General features: G+C 46.3%; 2 protein-coding genes across 4 annotated transcripts in view; one reads left to right on the top strand and one right to left on the bottom strand.

The window, feature by feature from the left end:
* Positions 1 to 15,343, bottom strand: part of KIF24 (kinesin family member 24) — a 34,191-nt gene extending 18,848 nt beyond the window's left edge. Inside the window, exons 1-7 of one of the 2 annotated variants that reach the window (XM_075840183.1) lie at positions 15,017 to 15,343; positions 10,558 to 10,606; positions 6,598 to 7,186; positions 5,531 to 5,717; positions 4,043 to 4,140; positions 2,027 to 2,242; positions 133 to 220 (exon numbers count right to left, since the gene is read on the bottom strand). In XM_075840183.1, the coding sequence (XP_075696298.1) occupies positions 133 to 220; positions 2,027 to 2,242; positions 4,043 to 4,140; positions 5,531 to 5,717; positions 6,598 to 7,163 (1,155 nt within the window). In that variant the 5' untranslated portion in view covers positions 7,164 to 7,186; positions 10,558 to 10,606; positions 15,017 to 15,343. The remainder of the gene's footprint in view (positions 1 to 132; positions 221 to 2,026; positions 2,243 to 4,042; positions 4,141 to 5,530; positions 5,718 to 6,597; positions 7,187 to 10,557; positions 10,607 to 15,016) is intronic. The other variant, XM_075840172.1, reaches the window with a different exon arrangement.
* A 31-nt stretch (positions 15,344 to 15,374) lies between these two features.
* Positions 15,375 to 20,756, top strand: NUDT2 (nudix hydrolase 2). 2 transcript variants are annotated; one of them, XM_075840160.1, is made up of 3 exons: positions 15,375 to 15,444; positions 18,514 to 18,639; positions 20,394 to 20,756. In XM_075840160.1, the coding sequence occupies exons 2-3, from the start codon at positions 18,519 to 18,521 to the stop codon at positions 20,711 to 20,713; spliced, it is 441 nt and encodes a 146-aa protein (XP_075696275.1). In that variant the 5' UTR covers positions 15,375 to 15,444; positions 18,514 to 18,518; the 3' UTR covers positions 20,714 to 20,756. The 2 variants fall into 2 exon arrangements, with proteins under 2 accessions (XP_075696275.1, XP_075696268.1); XM_075840153.1 differs by lacking the exon at positions 15,375 to 15,444 and adding an exon at positions 17,348 to 17,412.
* Positions 20,757 to 20,980: the final 224 nt, after the last annotated feature.

Genomic DNA, 20,980 nt, shown 5'->3' with positions numbered 1-20,980 from the left:
GCTCAGCTGACATGCGAGGTCGTACTGGGAATATCACACGCGATCCACTTAGCTGAAATGAAATCAGCAGTCAACTCAATATTCCCCATATTACTAGGATTTACAGTCAGGCAACAAGCTGGATTTGCTTACCTCCAGCAGGAAATCAACACTAATAACTGGAACTTCTCGCAGTCCTACGACCTGCACCACGTGCTTCCCATCTTCTCTAGCATAGAGTCTGTGTAAAGACAACGGAATACTCCATTATAGGACATAAGAAATAGATATAAAGACTAAATACACTGGGGCCTGCAATAACAGCAGGGTGCTCCTCGGACATCAGTACATGGAGCTTGTATGATATATCCCTGTTCACATTGGTACAAAAATGCACTTCATACAGAAATAGTCTGAAACTTCACATCACCTTCTCATATGAAAGCCACCCTGACAATCCGCTGTTATTGCTGAGGGAAGTTGCAGAGGGACACCCAATTTGGCATTACATGGCATTTATTCAAATGAATAGGTGACCATATAATACATGGTGGTGCTCAGCTCTGGTTGTGGAGGTCCAAGTTCTCCACAACTAGAGCTGCTCTTGGCAGCATTTCCCTATTTTGGCTATTTGAGGGAGGAACTCCCTAACGTGAAAAGAGCATGGACTGGTGATGGAATCCCTTTAACCAGTTCCCGAGTGGGTTCGCGGCCTGAGCCCACTCCATCAGTTGTGCATGTGGGCCGCATGTTCTGATCGTCACTTTACTGCAACGAGTGGAATCCCGCTAGTTTAACTCCTTAGATGCCATGGTGAATAGCAATTGGGGCATCAAAGCCATTAGAAAAAGAGGGACGACACGATGACGTGACGCGATTGCATGATGCTGATGGTTGTCATGGCAACCTGGGGGCATAATGAAGGCTCTCAGGTCTGCCATCTTTGTGCTCTTATTAAGCCCTGCCAGAGCCTATAAAAATCCCAATATACTGCAACACATTAGTTTTGCAGTAGATTATGCAGGCGATCCAACGACCGCTGATTCAAGTCTCCTAGGTGGGTGGGGTGGGGACTAATAAAAAAACAAACTAAAAAAACAAAAACAAAGTGCAGTTAGTTTTTTTTTTTTATATGTACAACAAAAAAAACTTAGATAAAAAAAAAAAGGAATAAAAAAAAAAAGCCACAACGTTTTCCCATTTCCCCTCAAAGCCTATGTAAAGAATAAACCAAACAAAAAAAAATGACCTAACTGGTATCACCGCGTCTGGAAAAGTCCAAACAATTGCAATATACCGTTATTTAACCCCCACAGTGAACGGTTAAAAAAAAAGAATTCAAAAAACCCTAGTTGCTGTTTTTGGTCACCTCATCCCCCACAAATAAAACGCGTTTTTCAAAGCTTTATGTACCCCAAAATGATAGTAATAAAACCTAAAGCTCGCTGTGCAAAAAACAAGCCCCCCACACTGCTCAATAGACGAAAAAAAAAAAAAAAAAAAAAGTTATGGCTCTCAGAATATGGCGATACAACAAATTTTTTCTTTTTTTTAAAAACTATAAAAATTTGGTATCACTGTAATCGTATTGTCTGGCAGAATAAAGTTAAAATGTAAATTTTACGGGACAGTGAACGCTGTAAAAACTAAACCCAAAAAACTAAATGAAGGAATAACAGTTGTTTTCCCCCCATTCCACTCAAAAATAAATTATTTTCAGTTTCCCAGTACAGTATATGGTACAATAAATGATGCCGTGAAAACTACAACTTCTCCCACAAAAAAAAAAACAACGCCTCATACGGATAGAACGACGGAAAAATAAAATAAAAAGTTAGGATTGTGGAAGGTGGGGAGGTAAAAGAGAAAATAAAAGAGCGAAAAATGGCTGCGGAGGAAAGGGGTTAAAAAGGAAATGTTATTACAGTTCTACAATAGATGCCGGGATTAGAATCCCACCCATAGGTTCAATGTGATGCGCAGACTATGACATTACAGGACGCAGCAGTCTCTCCTACAAGCCCCCCGTCTCAGAGGTCCCACCAACCTTTTCCTTCTATTTAGTAAGTCGTACAGCTGTCCACAGTAAATCTCATAAAAACTGATCCACACAGAATGGTCTTTTTTCTGTGGATTAGACTCCAGTTGCAGGAAGATGTCTTTAGCGGCTAAGGCGTAGAGTCCAGGGTTTTTCGGGGTGCCGATCATGGTGTAGGTTTTACCAGCTCCTGTCTGACCATAAGCAAAGCACGTCCCGTTTCCCCTAAAAAAAACATAAAAAACCTGTTATATTAATGTAAATCTGGTGGAACAAAAGACAATAGAGGTGACCGGGGGAATTTAGAAAAGCGTTCACAAAAACGGGCGATAGATTGTCCATATGTACAGGCAGCCTGGGTTGTATTATGAAGGATTATACAGATATACATCCCAAGTACAGTAGGTGGTTAGACCTAAAGTGTACCTATTGTCTTTTATCTTTATTCTTATTCATAATTCTGTGTGACGATTTCATTTCTGATATATCTTTATGGGTATCAGAGCTCCGTTTTCCTGATATAGAGCTCCAAATCCCCTGCTCCTTTCACTCAGCCATCGAGTTAGTTGTATCCAGTCTAGACAATTCTCTAATCTACACAGCCCGGACTACAGGCTGATGCATTTTACCGTGCTGATACATTGTAGCAAACTACGCAGCAAAGGATAGGAGAGAGATTTGTGCTTCAGATATATTTAGTTCATAAAGGATTGCTACATTGACAAATTGTAGCAAACCTTCAGCTGTGAGAAGTATTATGTCTGTAAGGATTTTCAGGTCTGGATGTAAAAAAAGAACGCTCTCATTCACTGACCGCAAGCGGAGATGTTGGAAATGGAGAAGAACTTAGAATCTAAGGTCTGTTCACACATTGCATAAATACTGTGATTTTTCCCCAAATGGAATTCGTTGCGGAATGTCCGCAGCAAGTACAGTAGCTGCAAAGTGGCTGAGATAAGAGAAATCTCAGCGACACGCTGTGTAAATACTGAGCGAAAAAAACGCTCAGAAATTCACCTGCGGTGCAGAATTTTATTCCGCAGCATGTCAATTGTATTTGCGGAAACGAAGCTTATTTGTTGCGGTTTTCCCTATTAAATTCAATGGGGAGGTAAAACACACAACAAATAGCAGTAGTTGTGTTTTTTGCAGCAGGTTCGCAGCGATCCCGCCGCAAAAAAAGCAACTCAGAAAAAACCCAAAATACTCACACTTACCCAGAAGTCTGTGTTCCTCCTTCCAGCGCGGCCTCCTGGGATGACGATTCATCCCATGTGACTGCTGCAGCCAATCACAGGCTGTAGCGGCGGTCACACGGGATGAAACATCATCCCAGGAGGCTGGCCTGGATGACGTCAGAGGGTCGGCCTCCTGGGATGACGCTTTATCCTATGTGACCGCCGCAATAGCCAATCACAGACTGCAGCGGTCTCCTGGGATGAAACGTCATGTGCTGCAGTTTTCCACAGCGGACATTCCGCCCAAAAAACTGCACCACAGTTTGGAGTGCCTTATCGCCTGGAATTTCCTGCGGCGAACAGGGCGGATACGCTGCGTGTGAACATCGCCTTAAAGTATATTATGAAGTTTCAGAACCTTTTTTATACAGGGATTAAAGGGGTTTTCCCATAATCCTTATTTATCATATATCCACAGGCAGCCCCATAGAAATGAATGGAGCAGTGGTTGAGCAGGAGCACTACAGCTCCATTCCTATGGGGTTCCCAGGAAAAACAAAGTAAGCCCGTTCTCGTGATGGGTGGTGGTCCCAGCGGTCGGACCACCACCGATCAGATATTTTGTCACCTATCCTGTGGATAGGTGATAAATATCAATTATGGAAAAGCCCCTTTAAGCTTTTTTCTTCACCTCATTTAACCCTCCACACTTCGACATTGGCATTCCACATACAGATATTACAAAATCATAGAATAATATAAAAGCAAAAGACAACACAAGCGCACAGCACAAAAAGAATGAACTGTAAACACAAAATAAAACAGGAAATGGAAGAATGTCCCCTACCCGTTAAACACATGCTGGATAAGTGGGTGAGCGGTCTTCACGTACACATCCTGATTGGTGAACTTCTCACTAAACACTTCATCAAAATAAAATACGTGCTGCAAAAAAGTAAAACATGAACGTGATGAAGATTACACTGAAAATACACAACAAACTAGTCAGAAAGGCAGATATGGCTTTTGCTTTACCCTGCTGAGGTCAGTGTATGGCTCAATGGGTGCCACTGAATAGAAGAGACAAGCCCTCGAATGCTGGGCCTTCCATGCGGTACATTTAGGGTAGGAACACACACCGCGTAAACACTGCGGATTTTCCGCAACAGATTAATTGCGGAAAATCCGCAGCGTGTTACAGTGTCAGCAGAGTGGGTGAGATTTCAACAAATCTCATCCCCACGCTGCGGAAATATGCCACGGAAAATACCGCACATAAATTTACCTCCGGTGCGATTTCTTCAACCGCAGCATGTCAATAAATGCTGCGAAATTGCAGATTTTCTGTTGCAGGTTTTCCCATTGAATTCAATGGGTTGCTTAAACCCGCAACAAAGTGGTGTGCGTTGCGATATTTGTTGCAGAATCACAGCGATTCCGCTGCAAAAATCACAAGGAAAAAAAAATAACTTTATACTTACCCAGAGTTCCCTGCTTCTTCTCAAGTCTGGCCTCTCTGGAGGACGTAGCAGGTCATGTAACCGCTGCAGCCAATCACAAGCTGCAGCAGTCACATGACCTGCAACGTTATCCAGGGAGGCCAGATCGGACGTCAGAGGAGGGAGGGGGTAAGTATGTGCGATAATTTACGCCCGAAAAAACACACCACAGTGTGGTGCGGAATTTCGGATGGCATTCCCTGCGGTGTTCAGGGTGGATACGCTGCGCAGCTTGACACAGTGTATCTGCCCTGAATACGCTGTGTGTTCCTACCCTAATACACTGCTGCCAATGTTACTGCAGCTGCAAGGACTACCAATAACTGAAGTGGCCGTCAGGGGTGGACAGCCCTAAAAGCTAGGTGTCCTTTCCTGCGGAAAATATTATGTGCGTAGCACTTTGCACACTACTATGTGAATGCTACTGTGCGGACTATTATGTAGATGGCACTAAGGGCCCTACTATGAGGATAGTCATCAGTGGACTAGTATGAAGAGTGAGGCTTATGCCGGAAAATCCTTGTCACAGTATTCTGGGTGCAATATTTGTAGCCATCCTTTGTATCTCAAATTTAAAAATGGAAGTGAGACAGCATTTACATTTTTTGCCTCAGGTTGCCCCTGGGGGCCTTGTAACCTCAATATTATGGCAACTGTCGACATTCAGAGTATATATATATATATAATAGAGAACCTATCGGCACGGTCATAGGATGCCACCTTTGCCACAAGTCAGTTATTGAAATTTCCGATCTGCTATTATTGTGAAGTAAAAGCTTCTAGAAGTAACAGCTCGGCTGCAAAGTGGTAGACCATACAAACTCACATATTTATACCTGCAGAATATATTCTTTTAGGTTAACCGCTTCCTTCCTCTCATAAATCGCAATGGTCTCCTTGTCTTCCACGGTCACCACACTCACTTCCCCACGCCTCTCTTCCCTCAAACCCAGAGGACGTTTGCGGACGCAAACTCGGATTTTATCGCTGTCAGTCCAGGGTCCCTTGTCTGTGCCGCTGGGCCTGTCCAATGAAAGAAAGGTCATTAAAGGGGCTTTCCCACCATAAGCACTGACAGCATATTGATTAGACACCTAGATCAAAGAAGCCGCGGCACTTTTTGTTATTTTTTCAAAATAACGGCCCTCCAATCTGTGCCGTGGTCCCTTGGAGAATCTTTGTGGTTAGATGCTCACAGATTAGACATTGATGGTATATGATGGAGAAAACTCCACACCGCTGTATACAAGCGCTGTACAACCTCGGAGTTGTACGGAGCCTTGATACGGCACCCAAAACACGCTCTATGGCTGCATGCTGTCCCCTTTGTACGCCTAGGATATTTTTTTTAAACATTAGAACAAAAAGAAATCGTGGCACATTCCGTCGGATGCGTATTCCAGAGGTATCTCGTATTGCATTGTTTCTAGGAGAAAATGCCGGGTAATGGGACGTTGTAAAAAAGTGAGCAAAAAAGTGAGTAAAAAAGTGAGTAAAAAAAGTGAGCAAAATTTATTTAGGATGTGCGCCATTTTTTGCTGTATAGCTACGTCAGCCAAAAGCGGATATAAGGAACAGAAATGTGTGTAACAGGCCTACCAAATTGTGCCAAATATTTTGTCACGAGCTATTTTGATAAATTTGGTGACATTTGCGCTATTTTTGGCTACCCATATTCAGACATGAATGATAAATCTCGGCCATCGTTCCAATTTGTAGACGTATAAAGCCCTGCACGGCTTATACCCTGCTGTGACAGCAATAACGTCCAGACAATTTACACATAGCAGTTACCGCTACAATCCAACATTCCTGTCCATGTCATAGCAAAAAACGCTACATGTAAATCCAGCCATAGATATATACACACATACACAACAGACCATGGCATTATCTTTATTACCGTACGTATGTCTGTGGCACCCCATAGTTGTACCCGGACATATGCATCACTCTTTGTACAATGGGGCCTTCATTGTCTCTGGAGCCGGCTGCCGTGCCCCCCGGTGTTTTAAGGCAAGACCCCTCAGCCGACATCATGGGACTCTCCACTTCCTTCTTTGTGAGGATTTTCTGGTCAGCCGGTGGTGCCATTTCACATAATTTTGAAAGAGGTTTCATGGGATAAAGCGGAGAGGAGGGAAACGCGTTTCTGTCTGTGTCAAAGGAGATGTCAAAGTGCAGCTGTCTCCGAGTAGCAGTGTTATTGGGGGGCTGGAGGTAGACGCAGCCTGGCTGCAGAGTAGGGGTTGTGCCCTCATTGGCGTCCTCCGCTGCCACGCTCTGAATGATTCTAATCAACTGGAAGAGGCGTTTGCGGTCCTCCATGCTGTGAACGCCCAGTTTGGAGTAATCCCTCATCGTCACCTTTGCCAACTCCTCAATCTTCTGGAGTCCAAGAGCTACAAAGTGAGGATAATACTGCTCCAGTTCAGCCTCGTAGAGGCACTCGAGGAGGCAGGAGGCCATCTTCAGGAGGACAGGTTACTGCTCTGGATAGATTGAAACAAACACAAACCAACTTTTACCATTATAAAATGTTTCAGATAACTTGGGTATAGTTCAGTAGAATGTCACATATCGAGAGGTCAATCACATCACAGTGTGCACAGCGCCATCATAAGGTTGTATAACTGATTACCAGTTTCTTTATAGAATGAATCTATAAACAGTTGAGTCACTTTGTAAATACACTACACATGTCGTAGTGATCCTGAGTTACAGCATATATTATACTCCAGAGCTGCAATCACAATTCTGCTGGTTTTGAAACAGTCACCAAACTTGTTGACAGATACACCCATTACCTTAGCAGAGATCTTAAAATGCAGGGGGTAATTCATTTTTCCTACATCAGATACATGTACAATGTCTGGTGTAACAAGGACACTTACTAGAAAGTAAATAACAAGAGCAAGTTATGTGCAGACACTGAACAAGCAGTGAAAACATGGAGGATTTCTGCTCTGACTTGTGAATGCTGCTCTGGAGTATAATACAAGGTGCAACAGGATCAGTACAAGATAAGTAATGTCATGTTTTTATAAAGAGACAATTTTTCATGTAGATTCATTCTATATGGTTATACACCTCAAACCCTGTGGACTATGAACATGTTACATGTTCTGATCACTGTGAAAGTTATGAAATCCTCCAACTCTGCAGATGCCAAGCTTCACACGTGACCATGAAATAAAAGTCTAAATTCGAAAGTGGCCCATTACTAATTTAATATATAGGTGCACAGCTCGCTGCCTTAGAGATACAGCTGGCAGCTGCTCCCGGCCACTGAAGGTCAAGACCCTGATCCTAGAAGGGGGATGGGGTGATTGTCAGGGTGTATTTTTACACTACTCCAAACTACAACAGCAGATCTCCTCACTGTTACTCATCACGACAGCTGTCACCCATCCACGCCCCGGGATCATCAATATTAATAGAACGATTAATCTCTATTGATTGAGAAGACACTTTAAATGGGCAACTTTGTCTTGAGAGAAAAAAAAAAAAAAAGTCAGCGTAAACAGCAGTACAGAGTATTTCAAGAGAGAAGTGTATGCATCTTTGTTAGAGGTCACAGACTAATACTTACATAGCGGCAGGGCCAGCCATTAGGGGGTGACAACACATTTTGCACACCCCTGCACCCGTGGACAATGACCACCATGATTCTTAATATTGAAGGGGTTAACCAGTTGTTTAAAAAAAACAAAAACCACGGATACAAATGTTATAAAAAAAAAAAAAAAAAAAAAACACACACAAAACACTACTCACCTCTTCAATCCCCCGCAATCCAGCGCAGATGCTCCGTTGGTCCCGCATGTATGGCACGGAAGCACAGATTGGCTGAAGTGGTCACGTGCAATCACGTCATCGCTGGTAGTTTGTAAACAAAGACCGTCAGGGAACTGCTGGAGAATCTTCCCTGGGTTGACAGGGGATTGTAGAGGAGAGTAGTGTTTTTTGTTATTTTTTGCTATTTCATAACATTTGCGCCTCTTCATAACAAGTGGACCACCCCTTTAATTGTAAAGCAGTTTTATACATTATATAGGTTCACAGCAGCATGGAGTATTTCAGGAGAGGAATGGACAGATCTGGAGGGGAGATGGAAGGGTTAAAGAGAGTCTCTAACTTTCTTCTACACTGCTGTAGCTTTATTAGTTACTACTATATTCATATAACATCTGACCGCTGCAGTAAGATAAAACTGAAATGTGAACATCTGAGCTAAGGCAATGTTTGATCTTCATCTGGTGATAAAATTGGCTAAAGCTCCGACATGTTGAAACATCGGAGATATACACTGAATACTCGTGTCCATAACTGTGAGAGTCAAGCAAAACTGTGACGGTCATAAAGGGAACACCCACTGGACTCAGGGCAGGGAAGAACTGACACACAAGAATTAACAAGGAAGCAAATGAAACCAGGTTATAAAAGTTCTCCCTGGACAGTGACAGATGAGATGAAAGGGAAGATGTCCCAGCACTGCCCAAAGACCACACACCCAGCTCGTCAGAGGATTCAGCACATCAGGCTGTGGGGCACAGGTACCACATCCAGCTTACACAGGGCACCACGTTAGCTATGTGACCTCCATACCAGTGCACACACAACTATTTCAATGTTCCCATAATAACTTGCTAAGTCGGGCAGATCACAGCTGATACAGAGGACAGCTGTCCCCTGGCAGCAACTGTATGAGCCCTGCCTACATCTCCAGTATGAAGACGGCCGGGCACAAGTGGGCCGAATAACAAAATAGGAGAATAATCAGGTATTTTAACCCACAATACAGGGTCAGGCAGCAGCAGGGCTGTGATCTGGATGGACCAAGTTACTGTGCAAGTTCTAGATAACCGTATGAAATTAAGAAAAGCAATTCTAAATGTTCCCAGAACCGCTTCTCTGCAAAACCGGGATCGGATGAGATAGACGTGGCGAGCGAGTCAGAAAACCCCAGCAAGTCCGAGAGACCATACTTTGATTGGTGGGTTTACACTGTGTTTTTATTGCGTTTTTAGAATGCGTTTTGTTTGATAAACCGCCATGTCTTTCAATACGTGTTAACCAAGCAAAACAATAAAACTAAAAACACGTGCACCTTAGTGTGAAGGAGTTTGGTTTTTTTACTTCATATTAGCTGGTAAGGCTTCGTTCACATCTGCGTCAGGACTCCGTTCATGGGATCCGTCGGAGCTTTCCGTTGGGAACCCATGAAAGGAATCCAAACTGAAACCATAGGTTTCCGTTTGCATCACCATTTCAATGGTGACGGATCCGGTGCAAATGGTTTCCGTTTGTCACCGTTGTGTAAGGGTTCCGTCGTTTTGATGGAGTCAATACCGTAGTCGACTGCGCTATTCATTCCGTCAAACCAACAGAACACTTACAAAACAGTGACAAACAGAAACCATTTGCACCAGATCCGTCACCATTGAAATCAATGGTGAGGACAGAAACCTATGGTTTCTGTTTGGATTCCGTTCATGGGTTCCCCTGACGGAACGCTCCAACGAACCCATGAACGGAGTCCTGACGCAGATGTGAACGAAGCCTAAGTAACGTCCAGCAGCTGCAGCTTTCCCACAGAGTTCTCCCAATAGATTCATATGCCATAAATGTTTGAGAAAACCTCTTTAAGGCTGGAATCACACATGCAGTTATTGATGCAGTTTTTTTAGTCAAAGCCAGTAGTGGATCTAAAAAGAAGTATGAGGTGTTAGTCACATGAACGAAATTCACATCCGTGTACTGTCCGTTTAAATAACGGACAGCAAACTGACCCATGCAATTCAATGGGTCGACACATATCTGTATTTTTTAATGGAGCGTGTGTCCATTGCGTAAAACTCACCGTATGTCCTATTCTAGTCCGTTTTTGCAGAATAAACTCACCTCAAGTGCTGGAAGAGGAAAAGCACGGATGAGAAAAACGGATGTCACACGGAAACCGCACTGACACAAAACGGACAGTCATATGCATGAAAAACTGCCCAAAAACTGTCATGAGTTACGTAAACTGAGCTGCGCGGTTTCTGTAAGTCCCATAGTACTGAATGGTAGTTACGGAAACAGTGTAGCTCGCATGCTACGCTGCTTCCGTAACTGCCGTTCACTACTATGGGAGTTACGGAAACAGCGTAGGTCAGCGAGTTATGCTATTAACGTTACTCCCGACCATATAACCAGGAAGTGGCCACCGGGAGTCAGCGAGATCAGGTTAGGTGGCCCCGTTCTAGAGATAGGTGCGGGTGGGTCCGAGAGGTGGGACCCGCATCTATCTGACATTTACAACATATCCTGTGGGAAAAACCCTTTAAAAACCGCCACAAAAACGGCACTGTTTTTCCAAAAAACGCTATGTGTGGGCAACCACGCAGAGTGATTTTTAGGGCATGAAGTGGGAATTCTCAGTGCACAGCGTCACCTGAAAATTTTTCTTCTGTAACAATGCCCTCCACCCACCACAATCTATGAGTTCTTATGTCTGATGTTTTATCCATGTAACCGCTCATCATTCAAAAATGTAAAACGTGTATAATATCTGTAGTAGGGACAAACGTGATCAAAAAGGTTGCACCAGATTTAAAAAAAAAAAAAAAAAGTCCTGCTTTCCTTCAGTAATAGCACCACACTTGTCCATGGGTTGTGTCTGGTATTACAGCTTAGCTCCATTGAAGTGAATATGAGTGATCTGTGAGGGTATGTTCACACGCAGAGTCAAAAACGTCTCAAAATACGGAGCTGTTTTCAAGGGAAAACAGCCCCTGATTTTCAGACGTTTTTTGAGCAACTCACGTTTTTCGCGGCGTTTTCGCAGCGTTTTTTTACGGATGTTTTTGGAGCTGTTTTCAATAGAGTCTATGAGAAAATGGCTCCAAAAACGTCCCAAGAAGTGTCCTGCACTTCTTTTGACGAGCCGTCATTTTACACGCCGTATTTTGACAGTGACGCGTAAAATGACAGCTCGTCTGCACAGAACATCGTAAGACCCATAGCAAGCAATGGGCAGATGTTTGCCGACGTATTGGAGCCGTCTTTTCAGGCGTAATTCGAGGCGTAAAACGCCTCCATTACGTCTAAAAAGAGGTTGTGTGCACATACCCTATAAGGCTATGTTCACACTGAGTTTTTTGCAGGAGGAATTTCTGCCTCAAAATTCCGTTTGGAAGTTTGAGGCAGATTTTCCTCTCCCTGCAGGCCGATTTTCGCGGCGTTTTTTGCCCGCGGCCATTGAGCACCGCGGGCATAAAACACAGTGAAATACGCTTTCTCTGCCTCCCATTCAAGTCAATCGGAGGTCAGAGGCGTAAACGCCAGAAGATAGGGCATGTCGCTTCTTTTTCCCGCGAGGCAGTTTTACCGCTCGCGGGAAAAAGACGCCTCCGCCTCCCATTGAAATCAATGGGAGGCAATTTCAGGCCGTTTTTGACGAGTTTTTGGGCGCGGTTTCCATGTCAAAAAAACTTGTCAAAAAACTCAGTGTGAACATAGCCTAATACTACACACAACCAGCTCCCACATCAATGGGAGAAAGCTGAAATCCCTTTGGCACCACTTATCCTTCTAAACAAGGCCCATTATTTTCACCAGAGGACCCCTCACTATCAATATCAGAACAATGGAAAAATCCTTTAAGGTGGAAGGTGATCCGATTATGTGATGGCTAATAACGACAGGGAGGACACGGGTCTGGAAGTGTGAGTAAGACCAGAGTCATTTACCTACAGCACAACTCCCTACTTATAAACACGCTGTGGACACGCCGGCTTTGACGCTAGAGTTTTACTTCCATCACTATATTTAGGATATTAAGATGCCTACATTCGGGAAGGAGGACTAACTTTTAGGTCGAAAAGTGAAGACCCCTTGTCTAAAATCTATAAGACCCTACAATGCAGGGGAACCCTATGACGCTGCTCTAGGAATCTACATGTAAAACCCCATATAGGACCCTGTAGTTATAGCAGCTCTTTACAATCCTATACTACTCAATGTGCCTATATAAAACCCTACAGTGGATGAGGCACATCTATAGGACCCTACAGTATACACTCACTAGTATATAGTCCTACAGTTCATAACATACTGCAAACCGAACAATGCCCCAAATTATACCAATGGTCCTAGTGACTAATATAACAAACCAGAAAAAGAAACAAGTCACGACCAGATAGGATCCAGGGCTTCGTGGGTGATCCGGACATCAACCCCTGACGAAGCATCAGCGAAACGACCGTCGGTTCCAGCAGCGGTCTCCCCTCCCGGTCCTGATCTCCTGGCTACTCTTGTACTGCGTAGGTATACTGCCTATTGTATGTTATATTTGCCTAAGATTGCACTTGCACCTGTTCTATATATAGGTATCTATATGTGCAAACGTACCATGCCTAGCACCTGACCAAAATTATTGTTCTATGCACTTTAGCTCTCTGTGTGATCGTGCGACTAGTCTACCATCTGGGGGGCCACGCTGCTGTCATGTTCTGATTCCATCTTTTTACGAGGGTTCATGCTATTTTATTGTGTATAGTTGTTTTTATGTGATTCTTTGTGTCTAATTGACTTTAATAAAGATTGCTCGTAATTTTACAATTATCTGGTCGTGACTTGTTTCTTTTTCTGGTTTGTTTTTCATAACATACTATAAAACCCTACAGTGCATGCAGAAGATCTATAGGGTCGTACAGTATACACTCACTAGTATATACTGCTACATAACATACTATAAAACCCTACAGTACATGCGGAACATCTATAGGGTCGTACAGTATACGCTCACTAGTATATACTGCTACATAACATACTATAAAACCCTACAGTACATGCAGAACATCTATAGGGTCGTACAGTATACGCTCACTAGTATATACTGCTACATAACATACTATAAAACCCTACAGTGCATGCAGAAGATCTATAGGGTCGTACAGTATACGCTCACTAGTATATACTGCTACATAACATACTATAAAACCCTACAGTGCATGCAGAACATCTATAGGGTCGTACAGTATACGCTGACTAGTATATACTGCTACATAACATACTATAAAACCCTACAGTGCATGCAGAACATCTATAGGGCCGTACAGTATACGCTCACTAGTATATACTGCTACATAACACACCGCCTCCAACGCCACCTCTCCCCCCAGCACACCGCCTCCAACGCCACCTCTCCCCCCCAGCACACCGCCTCCAACGCCACCTCTCCCCCCGGCACACCGCCTCCAACGCCGCCTCTGCCCCCGGCACACCGCCTCCTCTGCCCCCGGCACACCGCCTCCAACGCCGCCTCTGCCCCCGGCACACAGCCTCCAACGCCGCCTCTGCCCCCGGCACACCGCCTCCAACGCCGCCTCTGCCCCCGGCACACCGCCTCCAACGCCGCCTCTGCCCCCGGCACACCGCCTCCAACGCCGCCTCTGCCCCCGGCACACCGCCTCCAACGCCGCCTCTGCCCCCGGCACACCGCCTCCTCTGCCCCCGACACACCGCCTCCAACGCCGCCTCTGCCCCCGGCACACAGCCTCCAACGCCGCCTCTGCCCCCGGCACACCGCCTCCAACGCCGCCTCTGCCCCCGGCACACCGCCTCCAACGCCGCCTCTGCCCCCGGCACACCGCCTCCAACGCCGCCTCTGCCCCCGGCACACCGCCACCTCTCCCCCCGGCACACCGCCACCTCTCCCCCCGGCACACCGCCACCTCTCCCCCCGGCACACCGCCACCTCTCCCCCCGGCACACCGCCACCTCTCCCCCCGGCACACCGCCACCTCTCCCCCCGGCACACCGCCACCTCTCCCCGCGGCACACCGCCACCTCTCCCCGCGGCACACCGCCACCTCTCCCCCCGGCACACCGCCACCTCTCCCCCCGGCACACCGCCACCTCTCCCCCCGGCACACCGCCACCTCTCCCCCCAGCACACCGCCACCTCTCCCCCCAGCACACCGCCACCTCTCCCCCCAGCACACCACCTCCAATGCCACCTCTCCCCCAGCACACTGGCCCCAATGCCACCTCTCCCCCAAGCACACTGGCCCCAATGCAACCCCTCTCCCAAGCACACTTTCCCCAATGTCACCACTCTCCCAAGCACACATGCCCCAATGCCACCCCTCAACACCGCCTCCAACGCCATCTCTCTCCCCAGCACACTGCCTCCAATGCCATCTCTCTGCCCAGCACGCTGCCTCTAATGCCAGCGCTTCCATATCCCACAGGGCTCATACAACCCCCTCTGTGTAGTCCCCCTATAGTTCACACATGGCTTCTCTGTACACACGGTCAGTACACGGGTGACGTACCTGTCCGGCGGCTCTGTGGCGGATGGGACCGTTCGCTCTCTTTCCCCCGCTCTACCTCCAACCGTCAGTGGGAACACAGCTGTTCCCGTCTCCATGACAACACCGCTCACGGTCAGCCAATCCAGGCGTTCTAGGGGCGAGGTCTACTAGTGTACACACGTGACCTTGTCAAACTTTCGTCTATATACTATCCGAGGGGAACCGGAGGCTGGTTGTACGTTGTCCTCCGCTCTCTGCTGAGCGTATTAGAGCTGAAGCTTCCTGGCCAGAAACAGCAGGGTAAAATCACGTGATAACACGGACCAATTTCCACGCGCCCACAAGCAAGATGGCCACATTACATTACATTACATGACGGCTTCTGCTTACTACTTTGTATCCGGGCTACGGCTGCGCATGCTCAGTTAGTTCTGCCGGTTCTTGGCGAGGTACGTGTTTAATCTGGGGCAATTTACAATGTAGTCAGTCTACAATGGGAGTTTCGAAAATATCCAGGCCAGAAGTGGGACCCGCATTCAGTGGATATGATATAAATGTCTGAGATCATTTAACTATTACTGTCGGAGTATAATAACGTTTTAGGCATTTATCTAATGACTGGTATTACAAGCAGGCCCGGCTCCAGGTTTATGTGGGCCCTCGGTTGACACAGACTTAGACGGCAGTAAAATGCCAAAAATTGTCACTTTGTGCCGAATATAGACATTAGGCCCTGTTTATGCCCCCATATAGAAGTTAGGCCCCCAGTTTGTACCCCCATAAATTTAGTGCCACACAACCCCCTCCTCCCAGGTAGTGCCACCCAGCCCCTGACGTCACAGTCCATATATGGACAGTGTTGTCAGGGGCAACCCCAGAGCCATATTTCTGGGCAGAGTATAATGCTCCCCTTAGCTGCCCCCTACGCAGTATAATTCCCCCCATAGCTGACCACCACAGTATAATGCCCCCATAGCTGACCACCACAGTATAATGCCCCCATAGCTGACCACCACAGTATAATGCCCCCATAGCTGCTCCCACAGTATAATGCCACCACACAGTATAATGCCCCCCATAGCTGCCCCCACACCGTATAATGCCCCCATAGCTGCACCCACACAGTATAATGTCCCCCATAGCTCATCACCACAGTATAATGCCCCATAGCTGCTCCCACAGTATAATGCCCCCACACCGTATAATGCCCCCCATAGCTGCCCCCACACCGTATAATGCCCCCATAACTGCTCACTACACAGGATAATGCCCCTCATAGCTTACCACCACAGTATAATGCTGCCCCGCACAGTATAATGCCTCCCATAGCTGCCCCCCACAGTACAATGCACCCCATAGCTGTCCCCACAGTATAATGCCCCCCATACAGTATAATGCCCTCCATATTTGCCCCCACAGTATAATGCCCCCCATAGCTGTCCCATACAGTATAATGCCCAATTGGCTGTCCCATACCGTATAATGCCCCCCATAGCTGCCCCCCATACAGTATAGTGCTCCCATAGCTGTCCCATACAGTATAATGCCCACCATAGCTGCCCCATACAGTATAATGCCCCATACAGTTTATTACCCCCCATAGCTGCCCCCTACAGTATAATGCCCTCCATAGCTGCTCCATACAGGCTAATGCCCTCCATAGCTGCTCCATACAGGCTAATGCCCTCCATAGCTGCTCCATACAGGCTAATGCCCTCCATAGCTGCTCCATACAGGCTAATGCCCTCCATAGCTGCTCCATACAGGCTAATGCCCTCCATAGCTGCTCCATACAGGCTAATGCCCTCCATAGCTGCTCCATACAGGCTAATGCCCTCCATAGCTGCTCCATACAGGCTAATGCCCTCCATAGCTGCTCCATACAGGCTAATGCAACTCATAGCTGCACCATGCAGTATAATGCCCCTCATAGCTGCACCATGCAGTATAATGCCCCCTGGACGCAGACTCCGTTCGAAGCGGGGTCAGGGCTGTGTGGCAACCGGGGCACTGCTGGCCCCCTAGCCATAGGGGCCCGGTCGCAGTTGCGACCCCTATAGCTACGCCAGGCTGGGACACTGCTCTGGTCCTGACATCACTGTCCATATATGCTGCTAGCGCTATGCCTGAGACTCCTCTCCTTCTTACATCACCGTCCATATATGGACAGTAATGCCGTGACGACGGCAGCGTCCGCACCCAGCGGCCGAGTGCCCCCCCCCCAGTGGAGTGGGCCCCGGGTTCGCCGGGTGCTGACGCTGGGCCTGCTGTAAAGAACCCTTTCCTACATGGATGGAGACCAACTTTCCTCCAGGCATACATGATGTCCCCTAGAGAATGATATATTTCTGTGCACTTTGTTTTTTTTTTGCAGGTTGGACAGAAACTGAAAACCCATCCTTGTCCTGATCTCACCGGTGAGAGTTTGTGACCATGTATCAGTGTAGACTACCCTCTGTGCGCTAAACACAACCGCACAAATCTCTTTCCTGTCCTGGACGCCAGGCAAATAGCTTTTGCCCTACACTAATACATTGTAACAAACCTTCATCTGTGTATGACTTCAGTCTCTAGATTTAAAAAATTTATATTTTCATTCAATGACCGCAAGAAGAGATCTTGAAAATATTTAGGAATTGAAATAATAAGCATATTAGGTCCTGTTCACACAGAGTATTATGCAGGCAGAGGAATTTTGAGGCAGATTTTGACCTGCCTACACTTTCTTGACGCGGCCATTTAGCGCCGCGGGAAAAAAAAACCACTTCTCTGCCTTCCATGGGTTTCAATGGGAGGTTAGAGACGGAACCGCGAGTAGAAAGAGCATGCTAAATACGTGGGTGGGGAAAAAATGCTTCCGCCTCCCATTGATTTCAATGGGAGGCAGTTTTTGGCACTAATTCCGACGCGGTTTCCACGTCAAAATCAGCGACAATAAAATGTGAACCGGGTCTTAGGGTCAGTTCACACTAAGGTTTTTTTTACGCGGAAACCGCGTCGGAAAACGCGCCAAAGAACGACCAAAAATGCCTCCAATTGATTTCAATGGGAGGCGGAGGCGTTTTTTTTTCCGCGATCGGAAAAACCGCCTCACGGGAAAAAGAAGCGACATGCCCTATCTACGTGCGTTTACGTCTCTGACCTCCCATTGACATCAATGGGAGGCAGAGCAAACGTATCTCGCTCCGTTTTGGCCTGCGGCGCTCAATGGCCGCTGGGCGAAAAACGTGGCAAACGGCGTGCAGGCAGATCAAAATCTGTTCCAAACTGAATTTTGAGGCAGAGTTTTTAAGCCTTATTTATATAAAACTAGAAAATCTGTATCCAGGAATTGTATATTTTGTATATGGCTCAGCGGTGTGTGATTGTATAAACTCTATAATAGGGGCGGGGGCTTTATATTGATAACAGTTTGTGTAAAATTGGATAATCCTAGTGAAGTTTGAGCCTTCAAAAAGTAAGGTGCCTGTGTAATCTCCACCGTCCATGTAATTTACATTATTCTGCTGTGTTTGCAGGGACCATGGCGCTGAGGGCCTGTGGTCTGATCATCTTCAGAAGAATTACAGAAGCCTCTGTGAGTGACATTGAGTTTCTTCTCCTCCAGACGTCTTATGGAATTCATCACTGGACCCCTCCCAAAGGTGAAAACTTTACCTGGAGAACGCCTGTGGTCAGAGCACAGACCGGTCTCCCTAAACTTTAGTGCGGTGAAAACCTCATGTTCCTGGCACCTGCCGGACCTTCTGCTTTTTAAGGGGAATAGCTTGTGATGGAACGTTTCTTAATGCACTTATTTTTTTTTTGCACTTAAAGCGTACCTAATCTATTAGGTGACTTTTCAGAATGAGCTGTCATATGTGCCTACTTGAGGAATAACACTATTTCTGGCCGTTATATGACGTGCTCTACCTAACAGCTGTCATGTCTTTAATAGACTGAATGCATAGGGAAGAGAACATCCTGCTCTCCTATCTCTATCTATCACACATATATAGAATCTGCAACAGCATGCAGGAGATTATACACTGCTCATTGCTGCTGTATCTGAGAATCCAGCACTGGAGTGAGATATAATTTACCAGGAAGCTGCAACACATCTGTGTGTCACTCTACTCCCCCCTCCATAGACTTATATGGGCAGCAAGTCTGTGTCTCTCAGCTCCTTTTTTCCCTCCCCTCTCCATAGACCTCTATGGGCAGTGTGTATGTATGTGTTTCTCCCTCTCCCCCTCTATAGACTTTTATGGGCAGCAGTGTGTCTTTGTCTCTTGCACTCTGCTCTCCCCCCTCCATAGACTTCTATGGGCAGCATGTCTTTGTCTCTTGCTCTCTCTGATATCTCCTCCTGCTCCCCCTCCCCTGCATAGACTTCTATTGGCAGGCAGTGAAGAGGCACACCGCCACTTTCTGCAGTCCATCTCTTTTGCTCTGTAAACAGGGATGGACTTTGCTTTACAATGGGGGGTGGACAGCAGATTACAGGAAGGGAGACGTCTACATTAGTGGCAGCAACGTGACAGATTTTTCATGTATAAAACTACATTTTAACAGTAAGTAAATTACAAAATTGGTGTTTGACAATGTTAGTTTCCATTTAAGTCAGATGATACAGCATATCGTAGGATGGAGCTAACACACATTGGGAGACTGAACATTTAAGATCACATTGTGGTTATGAAGGAGCCTGAGCCCCCATCCTACCAAAAGCACCAATAGGGCTTAAAGGGGTTTGCCACTTTCTAATGACCTTTCTAAAATGCCTTAGTTGATGTTTTCTGACACAGGCAACTGTAAATACCCCCATCACTTACCCCTGCATTTTATTTCAGCCCCCTGCTCATCCTGGAATGACTAAGTAAACCGTGGACAGTGCGATTATCACATCCATAGCTTTTCACGATGATGCCGGTCAGGTGATTTGGCCACATAACTGGCTGCCTGACCTTCTTTGCCGGCGCTGAGCTATGGCGGAACACGTTTAGCATATGCGCAGATACAGCCAGCAGAATCTCCTGTAGATGCGCATGCGCTAAAAGCTGTTTGCGCCGCCGCAGAAAAGCAGGCAGCTGGGGAGGCAGTCACTTGGCCAAATCACCTGACTGCCACCATCTTGAAAGCTATGAACAAGAAAATCACCTTGTCCACGGTTTACTAAATGGCTCCAGGGGGAGCAGGTGGCCCTGAAATAAAGCGAAGGGGTAAGTGATGGTGGTATTTAAAGTTACCCGTTTTTCCGGTAAAATATTTTGTTCCCCCAGGGATAAGTAAGATCGGTTCCTGCTCTGCTGGACAGAAATTTTAGCCTACAGTAGGTTTCCATAGTCCATGATGGAGTGCAGTGTTTAATAAAAGGAAAACCACTTTTACGTTTTTTTGGGCCATTTTATATTTTCAGGCCATGTTGACCCTGGAGAGGATGACATGACAACAGCGTTACGTGAGACCGAGGAGGAGGCCGGACTGAAATCCACCCAGTTCAATATTGTGGATGGATTTAGGAAGGAATTAAATTACAAGGTCAACGATAAGCCAAAGAAGGTCATCTACTGGCTCGGGGAGCTGAAAGACCAAAATGCAGAGGTGAAGCTCTCGAATGAACACCAGCATTATCGCTGGCTGCGGCTGCAGGAGGCATGTACCTACGCTGGGTACCAGGACTTGCAGGATACACTGGATGAAGCTTATCAGTTCCTGCAGAGCCAGACCAAGAATTGATGTAGTATTTATAGTTTTATCATCAATTATAAATTTGTTTATACTTTGTTTACATTTTTTTTTTAAACCTAATATGACAAATGTAGCGTGTTTGGGAGCTCGGAAATGCCCCTGCAATCATAACGTTTTTGCGTATTCTGGGAAAATGCCATAACACTAAATGTGTATATACACCTTTAACCCCTTCCCGACATCCGTCGTGTATATATACGGTGCTGCCGTGTAGGGTTTCCCGCAAAGCGCAGTACCATTACGTCGCGGTGATAG

Source organism: Rhinoderma darwinii, chromosome 1 (assembly GCF_050947455.1).
Source record: "Rhinoderma darwinii isolate aRhiDar2 chromosome 1, aRhiDar2.hap1, whole genome shotgun sequence".
NCBI classification, from domain to species: Eukaryota; Metazoa; Chordata; class Amphibia; order Anura; family Rhinodermatidae; genus Rhinoderma; species Rhinoderma darwinii.
The sequence above is the reverse complement of the archived record's forward strand: the minus strand, read 5'-3'. Positions and strand labels throughout refer to the sequence as shown.